The following is a 24,708-nucleotide window of genomic DNA, read 5'->3' as shown; positions in this document are numbered from 1 at the left end:
ACTCTGCGGTCAGTAGTAGTGGCAGTCCGGGCTGGAGAGTTTCTAACGGCCTTAGATCTCACAGAGACTTATCTACATATTCCTATTCGACCTGCTCACCATAAGTTTTTGCGTTTTGCGATTCTAGGTCGTCATTTCCAGTTTCGAGCTCTTTCCTTTGGCTTTGCGACAGCTCCGCGCATTTTCACCAAGGTTATGGTAGTGGTGGCAGCGGCTCTCAGGAAACAGGGAATCCTTGTCCACCCGTACCTAGACAACTGGTTAATCAGAGCAAAGTCTTATCAAGAGAGTCTCCATGTTACGGATTGAATGGTGAATTTTTTGCAGAGTCTAGGTTGGGTGGTGAATGTAGCTAAGAGTCGTCTGGTGCCTTCTCAGTCTCTGGAGTATTTAGGGGTTTCCTTCGACACGGCTCAGGGGCGAGTTTTTCTTCCCCAGGGCAGAATTTTCAAACTGCATTCTCAGATTCTAAACTTACTTCACAGACGCGACTGTCAGTTCACAGAGGCAGTGGGTTCCCAAAGAATACGCAATCCACACAGATTTGGATATATAAAGTATATTATATTTGCACATATGTATTGGCTCACAGCACTTAGTACAGGTAACTGGTACAGGGCTGTATCTGTGTGTGTTTAGGGAGAGAAAGAAAGGATAGGGTGTTTGTTCAGAGGAAGGGAGAAGCTTTGGGTTGTGCTGCAAGAGGTATATATGTGTGTAGAGGGAAAGGAAGAGAGAGAAGCTGCCAGCCACCAGAGCTCTGTGTTCTGGGGGCTAAAGATGGAGGTGTGCAGAGAAAGAAGAAGAAGAAACAAAGGCAGCCCAGCAGAGTCCAGTGCCCTGCAGGCTCAGAGACCGAGCGAGAAGTGCCCCCCTGTGCTCTGCTTTATACCTACTAAGAACAGAGCGCGGGAACAGGAGCAGAGAGAGATCAAAAATTTCTCTCCTTCCCAGTTATTTCCTTTACAGAACTCCAGATACTTTCTGAAGTCAGGAAAGGTGACAACTTTCACAGGTTGTCCTGTTTGAAGTTACTAGTCGTGGAGCCTCACTGTCTGGCTTCCTTTGTTGCTCTGAAGCCCTGCTCCCAGATGGAACAAAAGGTATGTTAATCAAGAGTAATTGAGAAACCAAAGGGCTATTAGGCCTCTGACCACCATTTGGTGCCATCCTCAGTGCTTCCTGAGGGAGGGGGTGGTTCTCAGAGGTCAGAAGCTGGTTTTATATTGTCAAGCTGGTTTCATATTAATATAAGTATGTCCAGCAATAATTTTGACTTCCAGCACCCCTGACAGCGACCTTTGTGCTCAAGATTATCTTCAGGTTCTGGGGTCCATGGCAGCAACTATAGAGAGAGTTCCCTGGGCCAGGGCTCACATGAGACCTCTCCAATTGTCTCTGCTGTCCTGGTGGTCCTCTCAGACAAATTCTCTTCTGGTGAGGTTACCTCTGAGGTCCCAGGAGCGCAGCTCTCTATTTTGGTAGCTGCGGACAAGGAATCTGGTCACAGGAATGCCGCTGGAATCTCCTCAGTGGGTAGCCTTAACGACAGATGCCAGTCTCTGGGGCTGGGGAGCCCATTGCTTGGACAGGTGGACCCAGGGTCTCTGGTCTCCTCTGGAAGCATCCAAATCCATCAATTTTTTGGAGACCAGAGCTATTTGCCTGGCTCTGCAGGAGTTTCGTTCCCTCCTTGTGGGCAAGGCGGTGCGAGTTCTCTCGGACAATGCCACGGCGATGGCTTTTGTCAACCGCCAGGGGGGAACGAAGAGCCGTCTTGAGTCAAGAGATGGCGTGGGCAGAAGTTCACCTCTACACCGTTTCAGCCTCCCATGTGGCAGGAGTGGAAAACATTCAGGCAGATTTTCTCAGTCATCACACTCTCGATCCAGGGGAATGGTCTCTCAGCGATTGAGCGTTTCATTTGATAGTAGTGCAGTGGGGCACTCCAGTCCTAGACCTGTTCGCCTCCAGTTTTAATTCAAAGGTTCCTCTTCAGTCGCCGAAGGGACGCAAAAGCTGCGGGAATAGACGCCCTCTTGTAGCGGTGGCCTTCCGGTCTGCTTTACGCATTTCCTCCGTGGCCTCTCTTAGGTCACCTCTTGCAGCGGATCGGGGAGCACGGGGGTTCGGTAGTTCTGGTGGCTCCAGACTGGCCTCGACGTCCTTGGCACGCGGACCTTCAGCGTCTTCGGTCGGCGGCTCCTCTTCATCTTCCGGTTCACAAGTCCCTGCTGTTAAAAGGGCCAATCCCACATCCAGACCCGGCTCGATTTTTGTCTTACGTCTTGGCTCTTGAACGTGCTCGATTAACTAAAAGAGGTTATTCGACTCCAGTAATTGCTACCATGGTGCAATCTCGTTGGCGCTGCACCTCTCTAAATTATACCCGCACTTGGAGGATTTTTGAAGCTTGGTGTGAAGAGGCTGGTATTTCTCCTTTTTGGGTTTCTGTAGCGCAGATGTTGGATTTTCTGCAGCGAGGATTTGAGAAAGGTTTGTCTCTCTCTACTCTGAAGGTTCAGGCGGCGGCCGTTTCCTGTTTCAGAGGTCGAATTCGAGGTAAGACCTTAGCTAGTCTTCCCAGTGTCGTCCATTTTTTGAAGGGAGTTAGTCTTCTTCGCCCTCCAGGTAGATCGATTTTTTCCATCTTGGGATCTCAATATTGTTCTTTCAGCTCTAACTGGTCCTCCTTTTGAGCCATTGTCTACTTGTTCTCTTAAGGATTTAACTCTTAAAGCGGTGTTTTTAGTGGCCATAGCTTCAGCAAGGAGGGTTTCGGAGTTGCAAGTTTTTTCCTGCAGATCTCCATTTTTGGAATTTTCTAAGGAGCGAGTGGTTCTACGTCCGGTTCCTTCCTTCCTGCCTAAGGTGGTTTCTCGTTTTCATCATTCTCAATCGGTTATTCTTCCGGTTTTGGGATCCTCCTCAGGATCGGAGGAACAGAGGAAGTTGCGTGCTTTGGATTTTAAGAGAGTGCTTAAGTGCTATCTCGCAGTTACTGAGGAATTTCATCGCACGGATCGTCTTTTCGTTCTTCTTGCGGGTCCCCGTAAGGGCTTGGCCGCTTCTAAGCCCACGTTGTCTCGATGGATTCAGGAAATGATAGCTTCTGCTTATATTCTGGCGGGTAGACCAGTCCCAGACAGTGTTAAAGCTCACTCCACGAGGGGGCAGGCAGCTTCTTGGGCAAAGTGTTTTTTGGTACCTCCAGCGGATATTTGTAAAGCAGCGACGTGGTCTTCTCTTCATTCTTTTTCTAAACATTACAGACTCGATGTACAATGTAGGCAGGAGGGGGGAGTCTTTGCGTCTCGAGTACTCACAGCAGGTTTGCTGGGGTCCCTCCTGTGGGACTACTGCTTTGTTACTTCCCATCAGTCCAATCCTGGTCCGGAGGGATGCTAAGGAAGTAGAAATTAGACCTTACTTGCTAATTTGCTTTGCTTTCCTTTAATCCCTCCGGTCCAGGCCCCTCCCATGTTATTTCAGCTCTTCAGACTTTTTTCTTATGTTTCATAGTGAGTTAGTTCATTTACCAGAGACTGAATTGTGTTTTCTAAGTTTCTAGTTATATAACGAAAAACAAAACCAATTTATTCTCTCTCTCTCTCTCTCTCTCTCTCTCTGTGTATATATATATATATATATATATATGTGTGTGTGTAACATTTTAAGTGGGCCATACCACTTCTCTGGTGAGAGTGGCTGGTGAGCTCTAATACACGACATGGCCGTTTCTTAAGCACATTTAAGGAGTGCTTTGTGGCTGCTTTGATTCCATGGTGCACAGAATGGTAGTTTTTTCTCTCTCTCTTTCCTGCTTTGTTAGTCAAATACTGAGGCTAGGGTCATATGGCTAGGGCTCTCATTGGCTCTCTAGTCTCAGAATTTTTTTCTCAGTCTCCACTTGCTGGTAGGCGTACACAACCCATCAGTCCAGTCATGGTCCGGTCTGGAGGTATTAAAGGAAAGCAAATTAGCAGGTAAGGTCTAATTTCTACTTCTTCAAGCCTTGCAAAGGGCTCCCTTTTCTGCCTTTTCAGAAAGCTACAATAAGAGATCTCGCTGAAGAATGTTTCTGGTGGTGATGTCAACGGCATGCTGCATTTCTCAGTTCCAGGCGCTTACCTGCAAGGACCTCTTCCTCCGCTTTTCAGCGGTCAGGGTCACTATCTGCACGTTGCCTTCCTTCCTTCCCAAAGTAGTGTCTTCCTTTTATTTGAATCAGACATTGTTTCTCCCGTCATTTTGGGAATAGGATTGTCCCAAGGTTTCACCTTCTGCATTGTCTTGACATTTGCTGAGCGCCACTCCAGTTCCTTCAGGCCACAAATGAGTTTCATCGCTCAGGTCACCTTTTTGTTCTCTTTGGGGGGGGGGGGGGGGGGGGGGAGGAGTGTCCCTAGTTGCAGCACAGTCGTGTTTAAGGTACTATTGCTTGTTGGATCCGGTAGGCCATCACCTCAGCGTATTTGCAGGCAAGGAAGAGGCTCTTGGGTGCACTTGACTAGGGCTTAGTCTACGTCTTGGGCTGAGTTGTGCACTATTTCTCTGGAAGAAATCTGTAGTTCCTTGTCACTTGCAGCAGATGAATCCAGGAACTAGTGGGTTAAGTCCGCCTACCAGCATGTGGAGATAGAGATAAACAAACTAAAGGCAGTGATGCCAGACGGCCATCTCCTTCCTCAGTTAGTATGTGTCTATCTCAGCAGGTGGTGGACGGCTTTTCTCCAGCTCCTGGGCCAAAGGCCTTTGAGGGTGCTCCTGGGCCGGTGGCCAGTTTGAGCCGGGGGTGGTGGACTGGTGGTGTCCCCTTTGGCAGCATACTCAGTTGCTGGGTCCCTGCTGCACTTCAAATTCCCTCTGAACAGGCTTTTGCTGTTCCTTTCCTTCCCTGTTTGTTTCACCATTGCGACTTCCGGTGACTCCCAATCTGCTGCATCAAGGGCCTGTTCAGATGGAAAATCCCTCCCGCTTTGGTCTTACGGCAGCAGCTGAGGAAGAAGGGATTTTCAGGACCAGTCATATTGCCACTCTTGGGGGCACGGAAGCAGTCTACTTCAGCAGCGTGCGCGCGAGTGTGGAAAGCTTTCTCTGCGTAGTGTGCTTTGCGTGCTGAATCGCCTTTTCGGGCGGACATTCCGGTTATTCTGGAGTTCCTTCAGGATGGTCTTCAAAAGGGATTGGCATATAATTCCCTTCGAGTGCAGGTGGCTGCGCTAGCTTGTTTTAGGGGCAAACTGGACAGTTCCTCTTTAGCAGCTCACTCTGATGTGGTCCGTTTCCTACACGTGGCTCTTCGGCTTCGGCCTTCTCTGCGGCAGTCGTGACCGGTGTGGCATTTGAATGTGTTACTGCGAGCCCTCCAGGCCCCACTGTTTGAGTCGTTGAATAAGGGTTCTGAGAAGGATCTAGCACTTAAGACAGTGTTTTTGGTGGCCATTGCTTCAGCTAGGAGGATTTCTGAAATTCAGGCTTTGTCTTTCAGAGATCCTTTTTTGCAGTCTTCTGAAGCAGGGGTGTCGATCCGGACGGTGCCGTCGTTTCTACCTAAAGTGGTTTTGGCTTTCCATGTCAATCAGGCAGTTTATCTTCTGTCTTTTCAAAGAGAGGATTATCTGGGGGAGTTTGCCTCACTACGTTTCCTGGACGTGCGGAGAGCCTTGTTTCGGTACTTGCAGATCTCTAACGAGTTTTGACGCTCGGATCATTTCTTTGTGCTCTTGTTGGGATCGAAAAGAGGTGAGGTGGCTTCTTAGGCTTCCATTGCTCGCTGGATTAGGGAAGCCATTGGAGAGGCGTATCTGCTACAAGGGCAGGCGTCTCCAGTGACCCTGAAGGTGCATTCTACTCGGGCACAGGTGGCTTCTTGGGCAGAGGTGTCGGCCTTATTTCTGGAAGAGATTTGTCGGGCAGCTACGTGGGTGTCCCGTCATACTTTTGCGAAGCATTACAGGCTAGACGTGTCTGCTTGGGAGGATGCGAGTTTTGGGGTGGGAGTGTTGGCGTGGGGAGCGTCGGCTTCCCACCCTACTTAAAGAATGCTTTGGTACATCCCACTAGTTCCTGGATTCATCTGCTGCAAGTGACAAGGTAAAATTATGTCTTACCTGATAATTTTCTTTCCTTTAACGCAGCAGATGAATCCAGGATCCCTCCCTAGTTCAGACGACGTTTTTTTCATTTTCTGCGCAGTGTGGCTATTTTTTCCTTCCGGGTTCTCTTTTGCAGAGTTCAGACAGATATGGGAAATTTCTAAGTTCTTATTTGGTTCTCTGTTTTTCATAGTGAGGATGGTTTCTGGTTGTTATTGGTTTCATATTTTTGGCCTTGGCAAATGCTTACGAATGACATAATAACTGAAGAAGGAGCTGGCTGTCTGGCATCACTGCCTTTAGTTTGTTTATCTCTATCTCCACCTGCTGGTAGGCGGGCTTAACCCACTAGTTCCTGGATTCATCTGCTGCGTTAAAGGAAAGAAAACTATAAGGTAAGACATAATTTTACCTTCAGCCACCTGGTCTTCGTTGCATATTTTTTCTAAACATTGTCACGTGAATGTTTCTGCGCGAGTGGAGGCTTCCTTTGGAGTGTCGGTTCTTTTTTTGTATCAATGTCGGCATTCCACCCTATTTGAGGACTGCTTTGCTATATCCTACAAGTTTGGATTCGTCTGCTGATGATGACAAGGAAACATTATATGATAATTTTCTTTTCTTTAGTCACAGGAGATGAATCCAGAGGGCCCCCTCCCCCTCATTAGTGAGGATGGTGCTTGTCTTTTCCTTTTGCTTCTCTGTTTAGCTGAGTGTTGTTAGTCATTGTTTATGTTGTTTTGAATCATATGTGGAAAATTGTTTCTGTGAGAAGGGAGTTATGTTTCTTTAATTGTTTCTTCTGCTTTGTTATGAGAATTGTTGACTGGTGAAAGAGCATACTTTCCTATATCAAAGTTCAGTTCAATGTGCTCTATCTCCTTGTGCTGGTAGATGATCATAACCCACAAGTCTGGATTCATCTGTTGTGACTGAAGGAAAGAAAATTATCAGGCAAGATATACATTTTTCTTACAAAGCATAAAGTATAAAAAATAGAATAAGAGATAATAAAAAGCAAAATGAAGTAAACATATTTTACATCAAATGAAACCAGGAAGTATCATCCATACTCATAATCCCTTATCTATCAAAATAATGTGGTCCTTACTAAATCCCAAACACAGTTATCCTTTGAAACATTAAATTGGGATAGACTTTGCTGGCTGAGATCCCAGTGTTGTGTCTTAATAGACATGGCAATTTTAGAGAAGATATCAGAGATGGGAAAAACTGTTTACTGTCACTACTACTACTACTTATCATTTCTATAGCGCTACAATGTATATGCAGCGCTGTACACCATACACAAAAAAACAGTCCCTGCTCAAAGAGCTTACAATCTAGATAAGACAGGTAAACAGAACAATAAGGGTAAGGGAATAAAGAGGTGAGGATAAAAGAACAGAGCACAGCTGCTAATCTTTCTTGCAGGCAGTTCACTATACTGTGTACCTTGCTAAGCTATAGCAGTTGAATTTTGGTCTCTAACAAGGCATTTTCTGTTTATTACAGTTGGCTTTAGTCTCTTGTCCTAAGGAACCAATGTGTATAAATATTTGATAGACGCAGTTGTGATTTGAAGTGTATACAAGCTTGTAAATCAGAAGAAATTGACTGGAAGTTGTTGCCCATAATTCATGTTGCCATTGGCCTTTGAGCATACTCTTGTATACACTTTGCCCAGTTTCAGATTTTGCTGAGAAATTGACTTTACATTCCTAAAAATAAGGAAAGTATATGCTAAACAGTGCAAAGAGGCTCAGCCTTAAATCCCATGCACAGTGTTAGCCTATTTATTCCACTTTGGAATCCCAACGAGTTTGTTTTTCAAATTTGGGGTAGTATATAAAATGGTTGCCTGATCCCCCTCAAATAACTGTGCACATCCTTTCTGGGTGAATCAATACCTTTTGTTCCTATATTCACTTCATATGCCAATTTAATTTACAGGCCCAGAATAAAGAGACGGGAATATTGGCTGCAGCAAAGGTGATAGATACGAAATCAGAGGATGAACTTGAAGATTACATGGTAGAGATTGACATACTAGCATCTTGTGACCATCCACATATTGTCAAGCTTCTTGATGCCTTCTATTATGAAAACAATCTCTGGGTAAGTGCTGTCTTTTGGATGTGCCTGACTTCTTTGAGTAAAAGTAATATGTGCTTGTAATTGTATGATATAAAAATGGGGGGGGGGGGGGGGGGATGGGACTTGATATATCGTCTTTCTGTGATTATTTATTTTTTTTTTTTGCAACTACATTCAAAGCGGTTTACATAGTATGGACAGGTATTTATTTGTACCTGGGGAAACGGAAGGTTAAGTGACTTGCCCAGAGTCACAAGTAGCTGCAGTGGGAATCAAACCCAGTTCCTCAGGATCAGAGTCCGCTGCAGTAACCACTAGGCCACTCCTCCACTATGGAGGCAGTTCTACAAGTGGGTGCATATGGCAAGTATGCGCCAAAATGCACTGTGTACTATTCTATAAAGTAGCACAAAAGTACTATGGCACATAACTGCAAAGGGGACAGAGCATAGATGGGCCTTGGGTGTGGCACCAAGGAACACGCACAACTTACAGAATACTATTAGTTGTGTGCTTTAAGAGTATAAGAATAGTCATTTTGGGTCAGACCAATGGCCCATCTAGCTCAGTGTCCTGTTTTCAACAGTGGTCAATCCAGGTCATAAGTACCTGGCAGAAATCCAAATAGTAACAACATTCCAATTCCACCAATCCCAGGGCAAGTAGTGGCTTCACATGTCTATCTCAATAGCAGACTAAAATTGCATAATACACTTGGGTGCACCCATGACCTGGTGTAAGTGATCGCACCTAACTTTTGGCACACCAGAGTGGGTTTATGCTAGTATTGTATAACGTGCTGTTCTAGACTTAACTCTTATTTTACCCCATTGTGGTACATAATTTGAGGTGCTAAGTTATTGGATTACCTTATATATGTAAATTTTGGTATTTATTACCTATTGTCATTTTTTTTCTAGTTATCAGTAATCAGATAAGTCCTTCACTATCCTATGCTTTTTTGGGATTTGATAGATTGAATGTCTGTCGTGTTGATTTAGTGGCATGCCAGTCTAAAACTGTCACTTTTAGCCATTTTAGTCTGATTATATGAGCAGTGAGAGTCCCACCGTAACTTCTGGTGTTACTTGTCCTTCCCCTTGTAGTGGTTGTCATAACACTTAAGTTCCTTAGTGTCAGCACAGATGAATCCAGAGACTTGTGGGTTGTGTCCATCTACCAACTGGTGGAGATAGAGAGCGCTGAATTGCACCTCCTTGTAAGATGAAATTCTCCTTGGTCATTCAGTATTCTCATCTCCAGCAGGTGGATGGATGGCTGGCCTCTCAGAAGCTCCTGGTCTCTTCTGTTTGCATCTCCTGTTCTGGGTCTCTCGGTTCAGTTGAGCTACAGGAGTGTGCGGCGGTGCCACTGGTCACCCAAGGTCCCTCCCCCACCCTATGCCCTCCAGCCCTTCTCCAGTTTCCTTCCTCAAGAAAAAAAAAGGTGGAGCTTTAGCGCTACATTGGCTCCTGTAGGGGTACTGGTTCTCCCAGTATCAGGGCTAAGAATGAAGAGGATGAGTTTGTGCCTATGTCGACTGTAGGGTCATTCCATGGCAAGTGGTCTGGTAGTCCCTGCGCGACCATCACGGATTTCGATGAAATTTTCTGTGAACATTCATACATGTCCCTAATTGCTGAGCTATAGTAATCTGTTTGACCCCATACTGCAGCCTTCTATGGTATGACTTCGAGATTTCGGCAACTTTGAGACACTGTATCTCCAGCAATATTTTGTTGAGAGAAACAAAACTTGGACATCTTCTACAACATTTTGTGCTCAATTAAACAAAATAAATCTTCATGAGCGATTTCCAGGAAGAAAACTTGGAGCAAACTTGGTCCGAAAATTTTGCGGCACGAAAAAATAGTAAAGTTTGGTTTTTTATATCTCTGGAATTAAAGGTGTGATAAACGTGAAACTTTACACACAACAACTTATCAACACAAGGTTTTCGAATATAAAATTTCATTCTAATATTTTCCATTCCTTAGCATCCCTCCGGACCCGCCCAGGATTGGACTGATGGGTTGTGCACGCCTTCCAGCAGGTTGGAGACTGTGAAAAAACTCTGACTCTAGCGAGCCAATATGAGCCCTGGTCATGTGACCCTAGCCTCAGTATTTTCTCAGTCTCCCATCAGGTAGGAAGTGAGCCCATTAGTCTCTCTTTGTTGTCTTTCAGCCTTTTTTCTCTATATTTTGGCTTTCTTCTGATTTTATTCTGTGCCACAGGAATTCTTTGGAGGCTTGTTAGGATTTGTTTTCAGCTTGATTAGCTTTCAGCCTCAGGGGTGTCAAACTCGGGTGTCCCGGGTCCCTCCCCCTTTTCCTCCCCACCTCCCTTATAATATTTCAATTTCTGAGGGAAGGGTTGCCCTTTTGAATAGCAAAGGGAATTTACCTTTGGGAGAGGCAGCCAGATGTAAAAAAAAAAAAAAAGAAAATGATAATAATATGCATTGTGTCCCCATCTATTGAACGAGCAGGCAACTCTGGTTGCTGTCAGTTTTCTGTGGTGTAGCTGTTTAGCGTTTTTAACGAACGAAAAAAAGAAAAAAGACAGCATAACTTTTCTTACCTTCTTCTTGCTGCCCTGTTATGTTTTCGGGAGTGATTTGTTTTTTTCTTTAAGCGCTATTTTCTTTGATAAAGCGGGGCCTTTCTTTAAAAAAAAAAAAAAAAAAGAGTTTCGGTGCGAACCGAGTACGCGCGCGACCCACATGTCCGAGAAACAGAAGCACTGCGCCGTCAGCGTCAGGGGGGGTTTCCTCTTCGGGCGCTTGTAAGTATTGTACAGTGCTAATGGGAACTTAGGGTCCTGTTCTTCCTTCGGCGGTTCAGTCAGCTGTTTCGGTGTCTTCTCCATCGTGCTCCAATACAGTACTTGCGGAGGGGTCAGGCGCGCCCCCGGGACGGCGATTTTGGCGTGAACGGTGGCCATTTTGAATCCATCTTCGCCGTCTCAGACGCAGCCTGCAGTGCTCACGGTTCCAAATTCGGCTGTTGTTTCTTCAGGAGCTCTGATACAGGCTGGGCATGCATAGGCAGGGGGTTTCCTCCTGAGTTTGTGCTCCAGATGTACCAGGCTTTTTTGGTGCAGAAGGGTGAGCCATCAGCTGAGCCAAGTACTTCGTTTTCATCTGCTCCTCCTCCCCCTAAGAGATATAGGGAAGGAGATTTGCAAGGACATTTTTGGTCAGATCTTTATCAGGAAATTCCCTTCTTAGAAGAGGAGGAAGATCTGGCGGAATATGTCTGGGAGGATTTCTCTTCTACAGATCCTGAGGCTAGTGCCTTTGCGCAAGGAGAAGATCCTTCTGTAGCCAGAGTTTTCCATAAGGATGATTTGCAAGACATCATTTCTATGGTCTTCTACTTTGAACTTTGAAGAGCTCCCGCCAGCCTCAGAGGTCTGTAAGGTCGATTTTTTAGATTTTTTGATTAAGAGCTCTAGATCTGCTTCCAAAACTTTTCCCATGCACCAGGACATTTGGGATGTTATTAAAGCGCAATGGGAGGTCCCAGATGCGGCTTTTCGTCCGACCAGAGCTATGTCTCATCTCTATCCGGTTCCAGAAGCGGATAGGGCTATGCTTAAGGTGCCGGTCATGGATGCTGAGGTGTCGGCGGTTACTAAGCGTAATACGGTTCCCGTAGATGGAGGAACTGCTCTTCGTGATGTTCAGGACAGACGACTGGATTCTCTGCTCAGGAATAGTTTTGATGTTTCTTCCTTGGCAGTGCAGGCTGCCATTTGTGGTTCCTTAGTGGCTAGAGCCTGTTTCAGGTGGGCAGAGAGAGTCCTGGACAGGAGTTCGGATGATCTTCAAACTATCGATCTAGAGGTAGCTAAGATTGAAATGGGGGCGGCTTTCCTGGCGGATGCCCTGTATGATTCGTTGCGAGCATCTTCTAAGTCTTTGGCTTTGGGGGTCGCTGCTCGCCAATCTCTGTGGTTGAAAGGTTGGTCAGCGGACGCGGCTTCCAAGACAAAGTTGAGGAAGTTTCCTTTTAAAGGTACTTTTTTGTTTGGTGAAGAATTGGATAAATTGGTTAATTCCTTAGGAGATGCTAAAGTTCCTCGCCTACCGCAAGATAGGCCTCGTCTGTCCAGTTGAGGTTCTTTGTTTGGTAGAGGTTCAGTGAAAGGTTTCCGTAGATTTCAAGCTGGTCGGGGTTTTCATCCTCAGAGGTCTCGTTTTGCAAGAGAACTCAGTCCTTTCGGGGTTCTTGCCGAGGAGCACGCTTCTCCAACGACGGTTTTCACTCCCAAACACGTTCTACCCAATGAAGGTGTGAGGGCGATTCTAGTACATAAGTAATGCCATACTGGGAAAAGACCAAGGGTCCATCGAGCCCAGCATCCTGTCCACGACAGCGGCCAATCCAGGCCAAGGGCACCTGGCAAGCTTCCCAAACGTACAAACATTCTATACATGTTATTCCTGGAATTGTGGATGTTTCTTAAAGTCCATTTAGTAGCAGTTTATGGACTTGTGCTTTAGGAAACTGTCCAACCCCTTTTTAAACTCTGCTAAGCTAACCGCCTTCACCACTTTCTCCGGCAACGAATTCCAGAGTTTAATTATACGTTGGGTGAAGAAAAAGTTTCTCAGATTTGTTTTAAATTTACTACACTGTAGTTTCATCGCATGCCCCCTAGTCCTAGTATTTTTGGAAAGCGTGAACAGACGCTTCACATCCACCTGTTCCACTCCACTCATTATTTTATATACCTCTATCATGTCTCCCCCTCAGCTGTCTCTTCTCCAAGCTGAATAGCCCTAGCCTCCTTAATCTTTCTTCATAGGGAAGTCGTCCCATCCCCGCTATCATTTTAGTCGCCCTTCGCTGCACCTTTTCCAATTCTACTATATGTTTCTTGAGATGCGACGACCAGAATTGAACACAATACTCAAGGTGCGGTCGCACCATGGAGCGATACAACGGCATTATAACATCCTCACACCTGTTTTCCATACCTTTCCTAATAATACCCAACATTCTATTCGCTTTCCTAGCCGCAGCAGCACACTGAGCAGAAGGTTTCAGTGTATTATCGACGACGACACCCAGGTCCCTTTCTTTGTCCGTAACTCCTAACGTGGAACCTTGCATGACGTAGCTATAATTTGGGTTCTTTTTTCCCACATGCATCACCTTGCACTTGCTCACATTAAACGTCATCTGCCATTTAGCCGCCCAGTCTCCCAATCTCATAAGGTCCTCTTGTAATTTTTCACAATCCTGTCGCGATTTAACAACTTTGAATAACTTTGTGTCATCAGCAAATTTAATTACCTCGCTAGTTACTCCCACCTCTAAATCATTTATAAATATATTAAAAAGCAGCGGTCCTAGCACAGACCCCTGAGGAACCTCACTAACTACCCTTCTCCATTGTGAATACTGCCCATTTAACCCCACTCTCTGTTTCCTATCCTTCAACCAGTTTTTAATCCACATTAGGACATTTCCTCCTATTCCATGACCCTCGAATTTCCTCTGTAGCCTTTCATGAGGTACCTTGTCAAACGCCTTTTGAAAATCCAGATACACAATATCAACCGGCTCCCCTTTGTCCACATGTTTGTTTACTCCTTCAAAGAATTGAAGTAAATTGGTCAGGCAAGATTTCCCCACACAAAAACCGTGCTGACTTGGTCTCAGTAATCCATGTCCTCGGATGTGCTCTGTAATTTTGTTTTTAATAATAGCCTCTACCATTTTTCCCGGCACTGACGTCAGACTCACCGGTCTATAATTTCCCAGATCTCCCCTGGAGCCTTTTTAAAAAATGGGCGTTACATTGGCCACCCTCCAATCTTCCGGTATCACGCTCGATTTTAAGGATAAGTTGCATATCAGTAGCAGTAGCTCCGCAAGCTCATTTTTCAGTTCTATCAGTACTCTAGGATTAATACCATCCGGTCCAGGAGATTTGCTACTCTTCAGTTTGCTGAACTGCCTCATTACGTCCTCCAGGTTTACCGTGAAGTCAGTAAGTTTCTCCGACTCGTCCGCTTGAAATACCATTTCTGACACCGGTATCCCACCCAAATCTTCCTCGGTGAAGACCGAAGCAAAGAATTCATTCAGTCTCTCCGCTACATCTTTGTCTTCCTTGTTCGCCCCTTTTACCCCTCGGTCATCCAGCGGCCCAACCGATTCTTTTGCCGGCTTCCTGCTTTTAATATACCGAAAAAATTTTTTTACTATGTTTTTTTGCCTCTAATGCTATCTTTTTTTCGTAATCCCTCTTGGCCTTCTTTATCTGCGCCTTGCATTTGCTTTGACACTCCTTATGCTGCTTCTTGTTATTTTCAAAAATAGAGATATATACATATAGAGTGGCCTAGTGGTTAGGGTGGTGGACTTTGGTCCTGGGGAGCTGAGGAACTGAGTTCAATTTCCACTTCAGGCACAGGCAGCTCCTTGTGACTTTGGGCAAGTCACTTAACCCTCCATTGGGGAGGCTCTTGAATAAACTAGAAGGGCTGAAGATAGGACCCGAAGTGGTGAACTGGATTAGGAACTGGTTGACGGGCAGACGCCAGAGGGTGGTGGTAAATGGAGTTTGCTCGGAGGAGAGAAAGGTGAGTAGTGGAATGCCTCAGGGATCGGTGCTGGGGCCGATTCTATTCAATACATTTGTGAGTGATATTGCCGAAGGCTTACAAGGTAAAGTTTGCCTTTTTGCGGATGACAACAAGATTTGCAACAGAGTGGACACCCCGGAGGGAGTGGAAAGCATGAAAAAAGATCTGCGGAAGCTAGAAGAATGGTCTAACGTTTGGCAATTAAAATTCAATGCGAAGATATGCAAAGTGATGCACTTAGGGAGTAGAAATCCACGGGAGACGTATGTGTTAGACGGTGAGAGTCTGATAGGTACGGACGGGGAGAGGGATCTTGGGGTGATAGTATCAGAGGACCTGAAGGCGACGAAACAGTGTGACAAGGCGGTGGCCATAGCTAGAAGGTTGCTAGGCTGTATAGAGAGAGGTGTGACCAGCAGAAGAAAAGAGGTTTTAATACCCCTGTTTAAGACGTTAGTGAGGCCCCACCCTGGAGTATTGTGTTCAGTTTTGGAGGCCGTTTCTTGTGAAGGATGTTAAAAAAATGGAAGCGGTGCAAAGAAAAGCTACGAGAATGGTATGGGATTTGCGTTACAAGACGTATGAGGAGAGACTTGTTGACCTGAACATGTATACCCTGGAGGAAAGGAGAAACAGGGGTGATATGATACAGACGTTCAAATATTTGAAAAGTATTAATCTGCAAACGAACCTTTTCCGGAGAGGGGAAGGTGGTAGAACTAGAGGACATGAAATGAGATTGAAGGGGGACAGACTCAAGAAAAAAGTCAGGAAGTATTTTTTCACGGAGAGAGTGGTGGAAGCTTGGAATGCCCTCCCGCGGGAGGTGGTGGAGAGGAAAACGTTAACAGAATTAAAACATGCGTGGGATAAACATAAAGGAATCCTCCTCAGAAGGAAGGGATCCCCAGAAGCTTAGCCGGTGGTGGGAGGCAGGGCTGGTGGTTGGGAGGTGGGGATAGTGCTGGGCAGACTTATACGGTCTGTGCCAGAGCCGGTGGTGGGAGGTGGGGTGGGTGGTTGGGAGGCGGGGATAGTGCTGGGTAGACTTATACGGTCTGTGCCCTGAAAAAGACAGGTACAAATCAAGGTAAGGTGTACACAAAAAATGGCACATGTGAGTTTATCTTGTTGGGCAGACTGGGTGGACAATGCAGATCTTTTTCTGCCGTCATCTACTATGTTACTATCTAGCTTATAATCGAAAGTGATCACCGGCCATCTTCCGACACAAATCGGAAGATGGCTGGCGATTTCTTAAAAGCGGCGAAATCGGTATAATCGAAAGCATAATTTTTGACAGCATCGCCGCTTTCCCGTCGCTTCGCCAGCGAAAGTTCAAGGGGGCGTGTCGGTATATTAGCGAAGGCGGGCATGGACGTGGCTACCAGATGGCCGGCTTTCGCCGATAATGGGGAAAAAAAAAAAGCGACGTTAAGCAGTATTTTGCTGGCTTTACTTGGTTTATTTTCACAACCAAGCCTCAAAAAGGTGCCCCAACTGACCAGATGACCAATCCCCTTCCAAACTAAAAAAATAAAACTAAAAACCTTTTTTGCCAGCCTGTATGCCAGCCTCAAATGCCGTACCCACCTCCATGACAGCAGAATGTGTTGTATCCTCCGACAGCCTTTCCCTGGTTGCGATGTGGCTCTCGGGTGAGTGTGACACCTTTTCTGTTAGGTGCCCTGCAGAGTCACATTAGCAATGCATTGTGGTGGGTGTAGGGTACTGGGCTCTACTCCCATGGTGCTTTTCCCCCCTGCTAACTGGGTCAGAGTGTGCCCTGTTTTGTTTCCTGTTGTAGTCCATGCGGTAGTGGCCATTTTTGTAAGCCAGTTTTAGTTCCCTTTCCTGTGTTACCCACGTTAGAGAACGTAGTTCTTACCTTGAATGGTGCTGAAAGAGGGCATTGTACACCATTGTGCCAGCTCTGACCTATTGCTAATCTTAGTACCAGGGGACTCTTTGCCAGTGGGGCACAACCTCTGATCTGCAGTTAACTGTGAGTAAACGTGGTTATTTCAAGAAAGGACTTTTTCAGAGAGATTAGTCTTCAGATGTGAACTGGTGTGTCAACGTTATACAGCAGCAATAAGTCCTAGAGGCTGTATGCAGGTCCCTGGAGCAATTTTAGTGGGTGCAGTACATTTGTGGGTAGTGGGTTTTTTGGGGGGGGGGGGTTTGGGGGGCTCAGCTCCCAAAGTAAGGGAGCTATGCATGTGGGAGCTTTTCTGAAGTCCACCGCAGTGACCCCTAGGGTGGCTGGTTGGTGTCCTGGCATGTCAGGGGGGGCTAGTGCACTAAAAATGCTGGCTCCTCCCACGGCCAAATGCCTTGAATTTGGCCGGGGTTTGAGATGGCCGACATAACTTTCCATTATCGCTGAAAAACAAACCCGGCCATCTCAAACCCGGCGAACTCCACGGCATTTGGCCGGGCTAAACCGTATTATCGAAAAAAAAGATGGCTGGCCATCTTTTTCGATAATACGGTTCCGGCCAGCTGTAGCGCTGCCGCCAACACAGATCGCCGGCGATCTATTTGGCTGGCGACGTTCGATTATGGCACCGACCCCAGGAGTACAGGTACCGTTGGCCTGCCGGCGACAGCGAGCGGCCGCACAGGCAATCGGTCCCAGCCACTCCCTCTACCCAGGGCCATCGGGACCGAACCCTGAGACCCGATCCCTCGAGGCCGGGGGGGGGGGGGGGTTCTACCTCCTCTTCATCTCTGCCGCCGAGCGCCAATGACGGGCACCGAAAGAAAACCAAAAAGCACCGTCATCGGTCGCCCACGGCGCACGGGACTACTAGCTCCGGCGCCTCCAGAGATGATTCGACGCAGAGGAAGCGGCAGTGCCGAGAGGAGCGTTCCCCCTCGGTTGAAGAGATGTCGCTGCGTCAGTCCACGGGTGCTTCGGTACCGTCTCCTGGACCCGAACAGCTTCCGGCACCGACACCCACACCGGCCCCCCTGCCTTTCCCGACAGCGAGCATTGGCGAGTGCCTCCGAGCAATCCTTCCAGGGATTCTGGAAGGGCTGATGCGCCAGGCTTTGCCGGCACCGGGGGTGCTTGCGCCCCCGGCGCCGTTGATGGAGGTGCCGGTGTGCTCTAGCCCAATGCCGAGGCCTCCGACACGACCGCCACGCAGGTGGAATTCCCGTCGACGTCGATGGAGGGAGCTTCATCCCCGCCGGCGCGGGAGTCCACCGCTCGATGCCATCATCGAGGACATGGTTCCTCGCAGTCGAGACGGGCCCGGTTCAGGTCTGAGCTGCAAGAGCTCATGTCCGACACCGAGGAAGAGGCCTCGTGGGGGGAGGAGGACCCCTGATATTTCTCTTCAGAGGAGTTTGAGGGCCTTCCCTCCGACCCCACTCCTTCACCGGAGAGGAAGCTCTCGCCCCCTGAGAGCCTCTCCTTTGCCTCCTTCGTCAGGGACATGTCTATTTGCATTCCCTTCCCCGTGGTCTCTGTGGATGAGCCGAGGGCTGAGATGCTCGAGGCCCTCGACTATCCATCACCACCTAGAGAGTCTTCCACGGTGCCGTTGCACAATGTCCTCAAAGAGACACTGCTTCGGAACTGGCTGAAGCCATTATCTAACCCCACCATCCCCAAGAAAGCGGAGTCCCAATACCGGATCCACTCTGACCCAGAGTTGATGCGAACCCAGTTGCCTCATGACTCGGCGGTCGTGGACTCTGCTCTCAAGAGAGCACGGAGTTCGAGGGATACCGCTCCGGCGCCCCCGGGGTGGGAGTCTCGCACTCTGGACTCGTTTGGGAGGAAGGCCTACCAATCTTCCATGCTCGTGACCCGCATCCAGTCATACCAGCTCTACACGAGCATTCACATGCGGAACAATGTGAAGCAACTGGCGGACCTGGTCGATAAGCTCCCTCCGGAGCAGTCCAGGCCTTTTCAGGAGGTGGTCAGGCAGCTGAAGGCGTGCAGAAAGTTCCTGTCCAGGGGTATCTATGACACCTGTGATGTGGCATCTCGAGCTGCGGCCCAAGGTATAGTGATGCGCAGACTCTCCTGGCTGTGTGCCTCTGACCTGGACAATCGCACCCAGCAATGACTGGCGGATGTCCCTTGCTGGGGGGATAACATCTTTGGCGAGAAGGTCGAGCAGTTGGTGGACCAACTACACCAGCGGGAAACCGCTCTCGACAAGCTCTCCCGGGCGCCTTCAGAATCCACCTCAGCAGGTGGAAGTTTTTCCTGGGCCAGGCAGGCTGCGTACTACGCCTACAGCAAGCGTAGGTACACCCAGCCGGCCCGAAGGCCTCCTCAGGCACAGGGACAGTCCCAGCGCGCTCGTTCTCGTCAACAGCGTGCGCCCAAGCAGCCCCCTGCGCCTCCACAGCAAAAGCCGGGGACGGGCTTTTGACTGGATCCATGGGAACATAACCGCCATCAAAGTGTCCGTACCGGACGACCTGCCGGTCGGGGGGGAGGTTCACAGTTTTTCACCGAAGGTGGCCTCTGATAACCTCCGACCAGTGGGTTCTCCAAATAGTGCGGTGCGGATACACCCTAAATTTGGCCTCCACTCCACCAAATTGCCCACCGGGAGCCCAATCCTTCAGCTCCCATCACAAGCAGGTACTTGCAGAGGAACTCTCCGCCCTTCTCAGCGCCAATGCGGTCGAGCCCGTACCACCCGGGCAGGAAGGGCAGGGATTCTTTTCCAGGTACTTCCTTCTGGAAAAGAAAACAGGGGGGATGCGCCCCATCCTAGACACTGAGAGGCCTGAACAAATACCTGGTCAAAGAGAAGTTCAGGATGCTTTCCTTGGGCACCCTTCAATGATTCAGAAAGACGATTGGCTATGTTCCCTGGATTTAAAGGACGCCTACACTCACATCTCGATACTGCCAGCTCACAGACAGTATCTCAGATTCCGTCTGGGGGCACGGCACTTTCAGTATTGTGTGCTGCCCTTTGGGCTCGCCTCTGCCCCACGGGTGTTCACGAAGTGCCTCGTGGTGGTTGCGGCATATCTACGCAAGCTGGGAGTGCACGTGTTCCCGTATCTCGACGATTGGCTGGTCAAGAACACCTCGGAGGCAGGGGCTCTCCGGTCCATGCAGTGCACTATTCACCTCCTGGAGCTGCTGGGGTTTGTGATAAATTACCCAAAGTCCCATCTCCAGCCAGCCCAATCTCTGGAATTCATAGGAGCTCTGCTGAATTCACAGACGGCTCAGGCCTTTCTTCCCGAAGCGAGGGCCCACAACCTTCTGTCCCTCGCTTCCCAGACCAGAGCGTCTCAGCAAGTCACAGCTCGGCAGATGTTGAGACTCCTGGGTCATATGGCCTCCACGGTTCATGTGACTCCCATGGCTCACCTTCACATGAGACCTGCTCAATGGACCCTAGCTTCCCAGTGGTGTCAAGCTACCGGGAATGTAGAAGATGTCATCCGCCTGTCCCAAAGTTGCTGCAATTCGCTGCACTGGTGGACCATTCTGACCAATTTGACTCTGGGACGTCCATTCCAAATTCCGCAGCCCACGAAGGTGCTGATGACAGATGCATCTTGCCTGGGGTGGGGAGCTCATGTCGATGGGCTCCACACCCAGGGGCTGTGGTCCCTCCAGGAACAAGATCTTCAGATCAACCTCCTGGAGCTCCGAGCGGTCTGGAACGCACTGAAGGCCTTCAGAGATCGGCTGTCCTGCCAAATCATCCAAATTCAGACAGACAATCAGGTTGCAATGTATTACATCAACAAGCAGGGGGGCACCGGATCTCGCCCCCTGTGTCAGGAAGCCGTCGGGATGTGGCGTTGGGCCTGCCAGTTCGGCATGCTTCTCCAAGCCACATACCTGGCAGGTGTAAACAGTCTGGCCGACAGACTGAGCAGAGTCATGCAACCGCAGGAGTGGTCGCTCCATTCCAGAGTGGTATGCAAGATCTTCCGAGAGTGGGGCACTCCCTCGGTGGACCTTTTCGCCTCTCAGACCAACCACAAGCTGCCTCTGTTCCAGACTACAGGCACACGGCAGACTAGCGTCAGATGCCTTTCTCCTCCATTGGGGGACCGGCCTCCTGTATGCTTATCCTCCCATACCTTTGGTGGGGAAGACCTTAATGAAGCTCAAGCAAGACCACGGCACCATGATTCTGATAGCGCCTTTTTGGCCCCGTCAGATCTGGTTCCCTCTACTTCTGGAGTTGTCCTCAGAGGAACCATGGAGATTGTTTTCCGACCCTCATTTCGCAGAACGACGGAGCGCTTCTGCACCCCAACCTTCAGTCTCTGGCTCTCACGGCCTGGATGTTGAGGGCGTAGATTTTGCTTCGTTGGGTCTGTCTGAGGGTGTCTCCCGTGTCTTGCTTGCCTCTAGAAAGGATTCCACTAAAAAGAGTTACTTTTTCAAGTAGAGGAGGTTTGTCGTTTGGTGTGAGAGCAAGGCCCTAGAACCTCATTCTTGTCCTGCACAGAACCTGCTTGAATACCTTCTGCACTTATCAGAGTCTGGCCTCAAGACCAACTCAGTAAGGAATCACCTTAGTGCGATTCGTGCTTACCATCATCATGTAGAGGGTAAAGCCATCTCTGGAGAGCCTTTAGTCGTTCGATTCATGAGATGCTTGCTTTTGTCAAGGCCCCCTGTCAAGCCTCCTGCAGTGTCATGGGATCTCAACGTCGTCCTCACCCAGCTGATGAAACCTCCTTTTGAGCCACAGAATTCCTGCCATCTGAAGTACTTGACCTGGAAGGTCATTTTCTTGGTGGCAGTTACTTCAGCTCGTAGAGTCAGTGAGCTGCAAGCCCTGGTTGCTCATGCTCCTTATACAAAATTTCATCGTAACAGAGTAGTGCTCCGCACTCACCCTAAGTTCCTGCCAAAGGTGGTGTCGGAGTTCCATCTTAACCAGTCAATTGTCTTGCCAACATTCTTTCCAAGACCACATACCCGCCCTGCTGAACGTCAGTTGCACACATTGGACTGCAAGCGAGCGTTGGCCTTCTATCTGGAGCGGACATAGCCCCACAGACAGTCCGCCCAATTGTTTATTTCTTTTGACCCCAATAGGAAGGGGGTCGCTGTCGCGAAATGCACCATCTCCAATTGGCTAGCAGATTGCATTTCCTTCACTTACGCCCAGGCTGGGCTGGCTCTTGAGGGTCATGTCACGGCTCATAGTGTCAGAGCCATGGCAGCGTCAGTGGCCCACTTGAAGTCAGCCACTATTGAAGAGATTTACAAGGCTGCAACGTGGTCATCAGTCCACACATTCACATCACATTACTGCCTCCAGCAGTTGTTCTTCGTAGGACAATTTCTGTTATGCCCTCGCCGTTGCAAGGTTCAATTGACCTGGGTTCTTGTTTTGAGTGAGCCTGAAAGCTAGGGATACCCCAGTCGTGAGAACAAGCAGCCTGCTTGTCCTCTGAGAAAGCGAATGATACATACCTGTAGCAGGTGTTCTCCGAGGACAGCAGGCTGATTGTTCTCACCTACCCCCCTTCCTCCCCTTTGGAGTTGCGTTTTACTCATGCCTTTGTTTGTCATTCAACTGAGCGGGGAACGGTCGCGCACAGGCGGGAAGACGGCCGCGCATGCGCGGTGGGCATGCCCTGTGTGCGGGACCGCCTGCAAAGTTTTGTTCCGGTTGGTGGGGGCTGCCGTGGACGTCAACCCAGTCATGAGAACAATCAGCCTGCTGTCCTCAGAGAACACCTGCTACAGGTATGTATCATTCGCTATCTCTATATGTATATGTGTATCTATATATCTCTGTCCGCCTCATAATCGAAAGTCAAAGGCGTCCAAAAAGAGACCCAAATCGGGAGATGGGCGTCTTTTTCGCATGGGTGCCCAAATCGGTATAATCGAAAGCCGATTTTGGGCGTCTTCAACTGCACTCTGTCGCGGAAACGGCCAAAGTTGATGGGAGCGTGTCGGAGGTGTGGTGAAGGCGGGACTGGAGAGTGTTTATCGGCTGAGGAGAGATGAGTGTCCTCGGCCGATAATTGAAAAAAGGCGTTTTTAGCGCCAATTTGGGTCACTTTTTGCACCCTTTTTTTCACGAACAAGTCCCAAAAAAGTGCCCTAAATGACCAGATGACCACCAGAGGGAATCGGGAATGACCATCCCTGACTCCCCCAGTGGTCACTATCCCCCTCCCACAAAAAAAAAAACTTTAAAAAGCTTTTTTTTCCATCCTGTATGCCAGCCTCAATTGTCATACCCAGCTCCATCACAGCAGTATGCATGTCCCTGGAGCAGTTGTTAGTGGGTGCAGTGGACTTCAGCCAGGTGGTCCCAGGCCCATCCCCCCCTACCTGTTACACTTATGGTGGTAAATGGAAGCGCTCCAAACTGCCCCCAAAACCCACTGTACCCACATCTAGGGTGCCCCCCTTCAGCCATAAGTGCTATGGTAATGGTGTGGAGTTGTGGGGAGTGGGTTTTGGGGGGGATTTAGGGGGCTTAGCACCCAAGGGAAGGAAGCTATGGACTTCAGAGGTAGTTTGCTTTGTTTTTTTAATTGTTACAAGTGCCCCCTAGGGTGCCCAGTTGGTGTTCTGGCATGTCAGGGGGACCAGTGCACTACGAATCCTGGCCCCTCCCACAACCCAATGTCTTGGATTTGGTCGTTTTTGAGCTGGGCGCCTTTGGTTTCCATTATCGCTGAAAAACGAAACCGCCCAGCTCAAATCCGCACAAATCCGATGCATTTGGCTGGCACAAACCGTATTATCAGAAAAAAGATGGCTGCCCATTTTTTTCGAAAATACGGTTTGTTCCGCCCCTTCACCTACCCGTTCTCAGAGATTAGGCGTTCACATTCGATTATGCCCCTCCATGTGTATCTATATGTATCTGTATGTGTATCTATATATCTCTATATGTATCTGTGTATCTATGTGTGTATATATCTGTATATGTATATGTTTATATATCTCTATGTGTATCTATATATCTCTGTATCAATATATCTCTGTATATGTGTATATATCTCTGTATCTACATATCTCTGTGTATCTATATGTCTCTGTATCTTGTGTATCTACATATCTATATGTGTATCTACATATATGTATCTGTTTATATCTATATGTATATATATGTGTATCTAGATATCTCTTTGTATGTTTATATCTATATGTATATATATGTGTATCTAGATATCTCTTTGTATGTTTATATCTATATGTATATATATGTGTATCTATCTCTCTATATCTCTATGTATCTCTGTATCTGTGTATCTCTATGTATCTGTATATATGTATATCTCTATATGTATGTCTATATCTCTATATGTATCTATCTGTATATCTCTATATCTGTATACCTATCTATGTGTATCTGTATGTATCTATATCTATCTCTATATCTCTATGTATTTATATATGTCTATGTATCTCTGTGTATTTATATATGTCTATGTGTCTCTGTGTCTCTATAACTTTGTGTTTCTATATGTCTATCTCTGTCTATATCTTTGTGTTTCTATGTCTATCTCTGTCTATATGTCTTTGTGTTTCTATATGTCTATCTCTGTCTATATGTCTCTGTGTAGCTCTCTATATGTATGTATATATCTCTATGTATATGTGTATCCATATATCTCTTTGTATCTATAAATCTCTGTATATCTCTGTGTATCTATATCTCTATATGTTTCTGTCTATATGTGTATCTATGTATATCTATATATCTCTGTGTCTGTGCCTATATGTGTAGCTATGTATTTATCTCTATATGTATCTATGTCTCTGTATCTATATGTCTGTGTATCTGTGTATCTATCTGTATCTATATATCTATCTCCGTATCTATATATCTCTATATGTGTCTGTCTAGCTATATGTCTGTCTATATGTCTCTATGTGTATCTATATATCTCTATATGTGTCTGTCTAGCTATGTCTGT

The 24,708-nt window shown here is 47.6% G+C and overlaps 1 protein-coding gene across 3 annotated transcripts in view; it reads left to right on the top strand.

The window, feature by feature from the left end:
- SLK (STE20 like kinase) overlaps positions 1-24,708 on the top strand; it is a 322,672-nt gene that overhangs the window by 16,480 nt on the left and 281,484 nt on the right. For all 3 annotated transcript variants that reach the window (XM_030202789.1, XM_030202788.1, XM_030202790.1), the window contains exon 2: positions 8,052-8,216. In XM_030202789.1, coding sequence (XP_030058649.1) covers positions 8,052-8,216 — 165 coding nt within the window. The remainder of the gene's footprint in view (positions 1-8,051; positions 8,217-24,708) is intronic.

The sequence above is a fragment of the Microcaecilia unicolor genome, chromosome 5 (assembly GCF_901765095.1).
Source record: "Microcaecilia unicolor chromosome 5, aMicUni1.1, whole genome shotgun sequence".
NCBI classification, from domain to species: domain Eukaryota; kingdom Metazoa; phylum Chordata; class Amphibia; order Gymnophiona; family Siphonopidae; genus Microcaecilia; species Microcaecilia unicolor.
The sequence above is the reverse complement of the archived record's forward strand: the minus strand, read 5'-3'. Positions and strand labels throughout refer to the sequence as shown.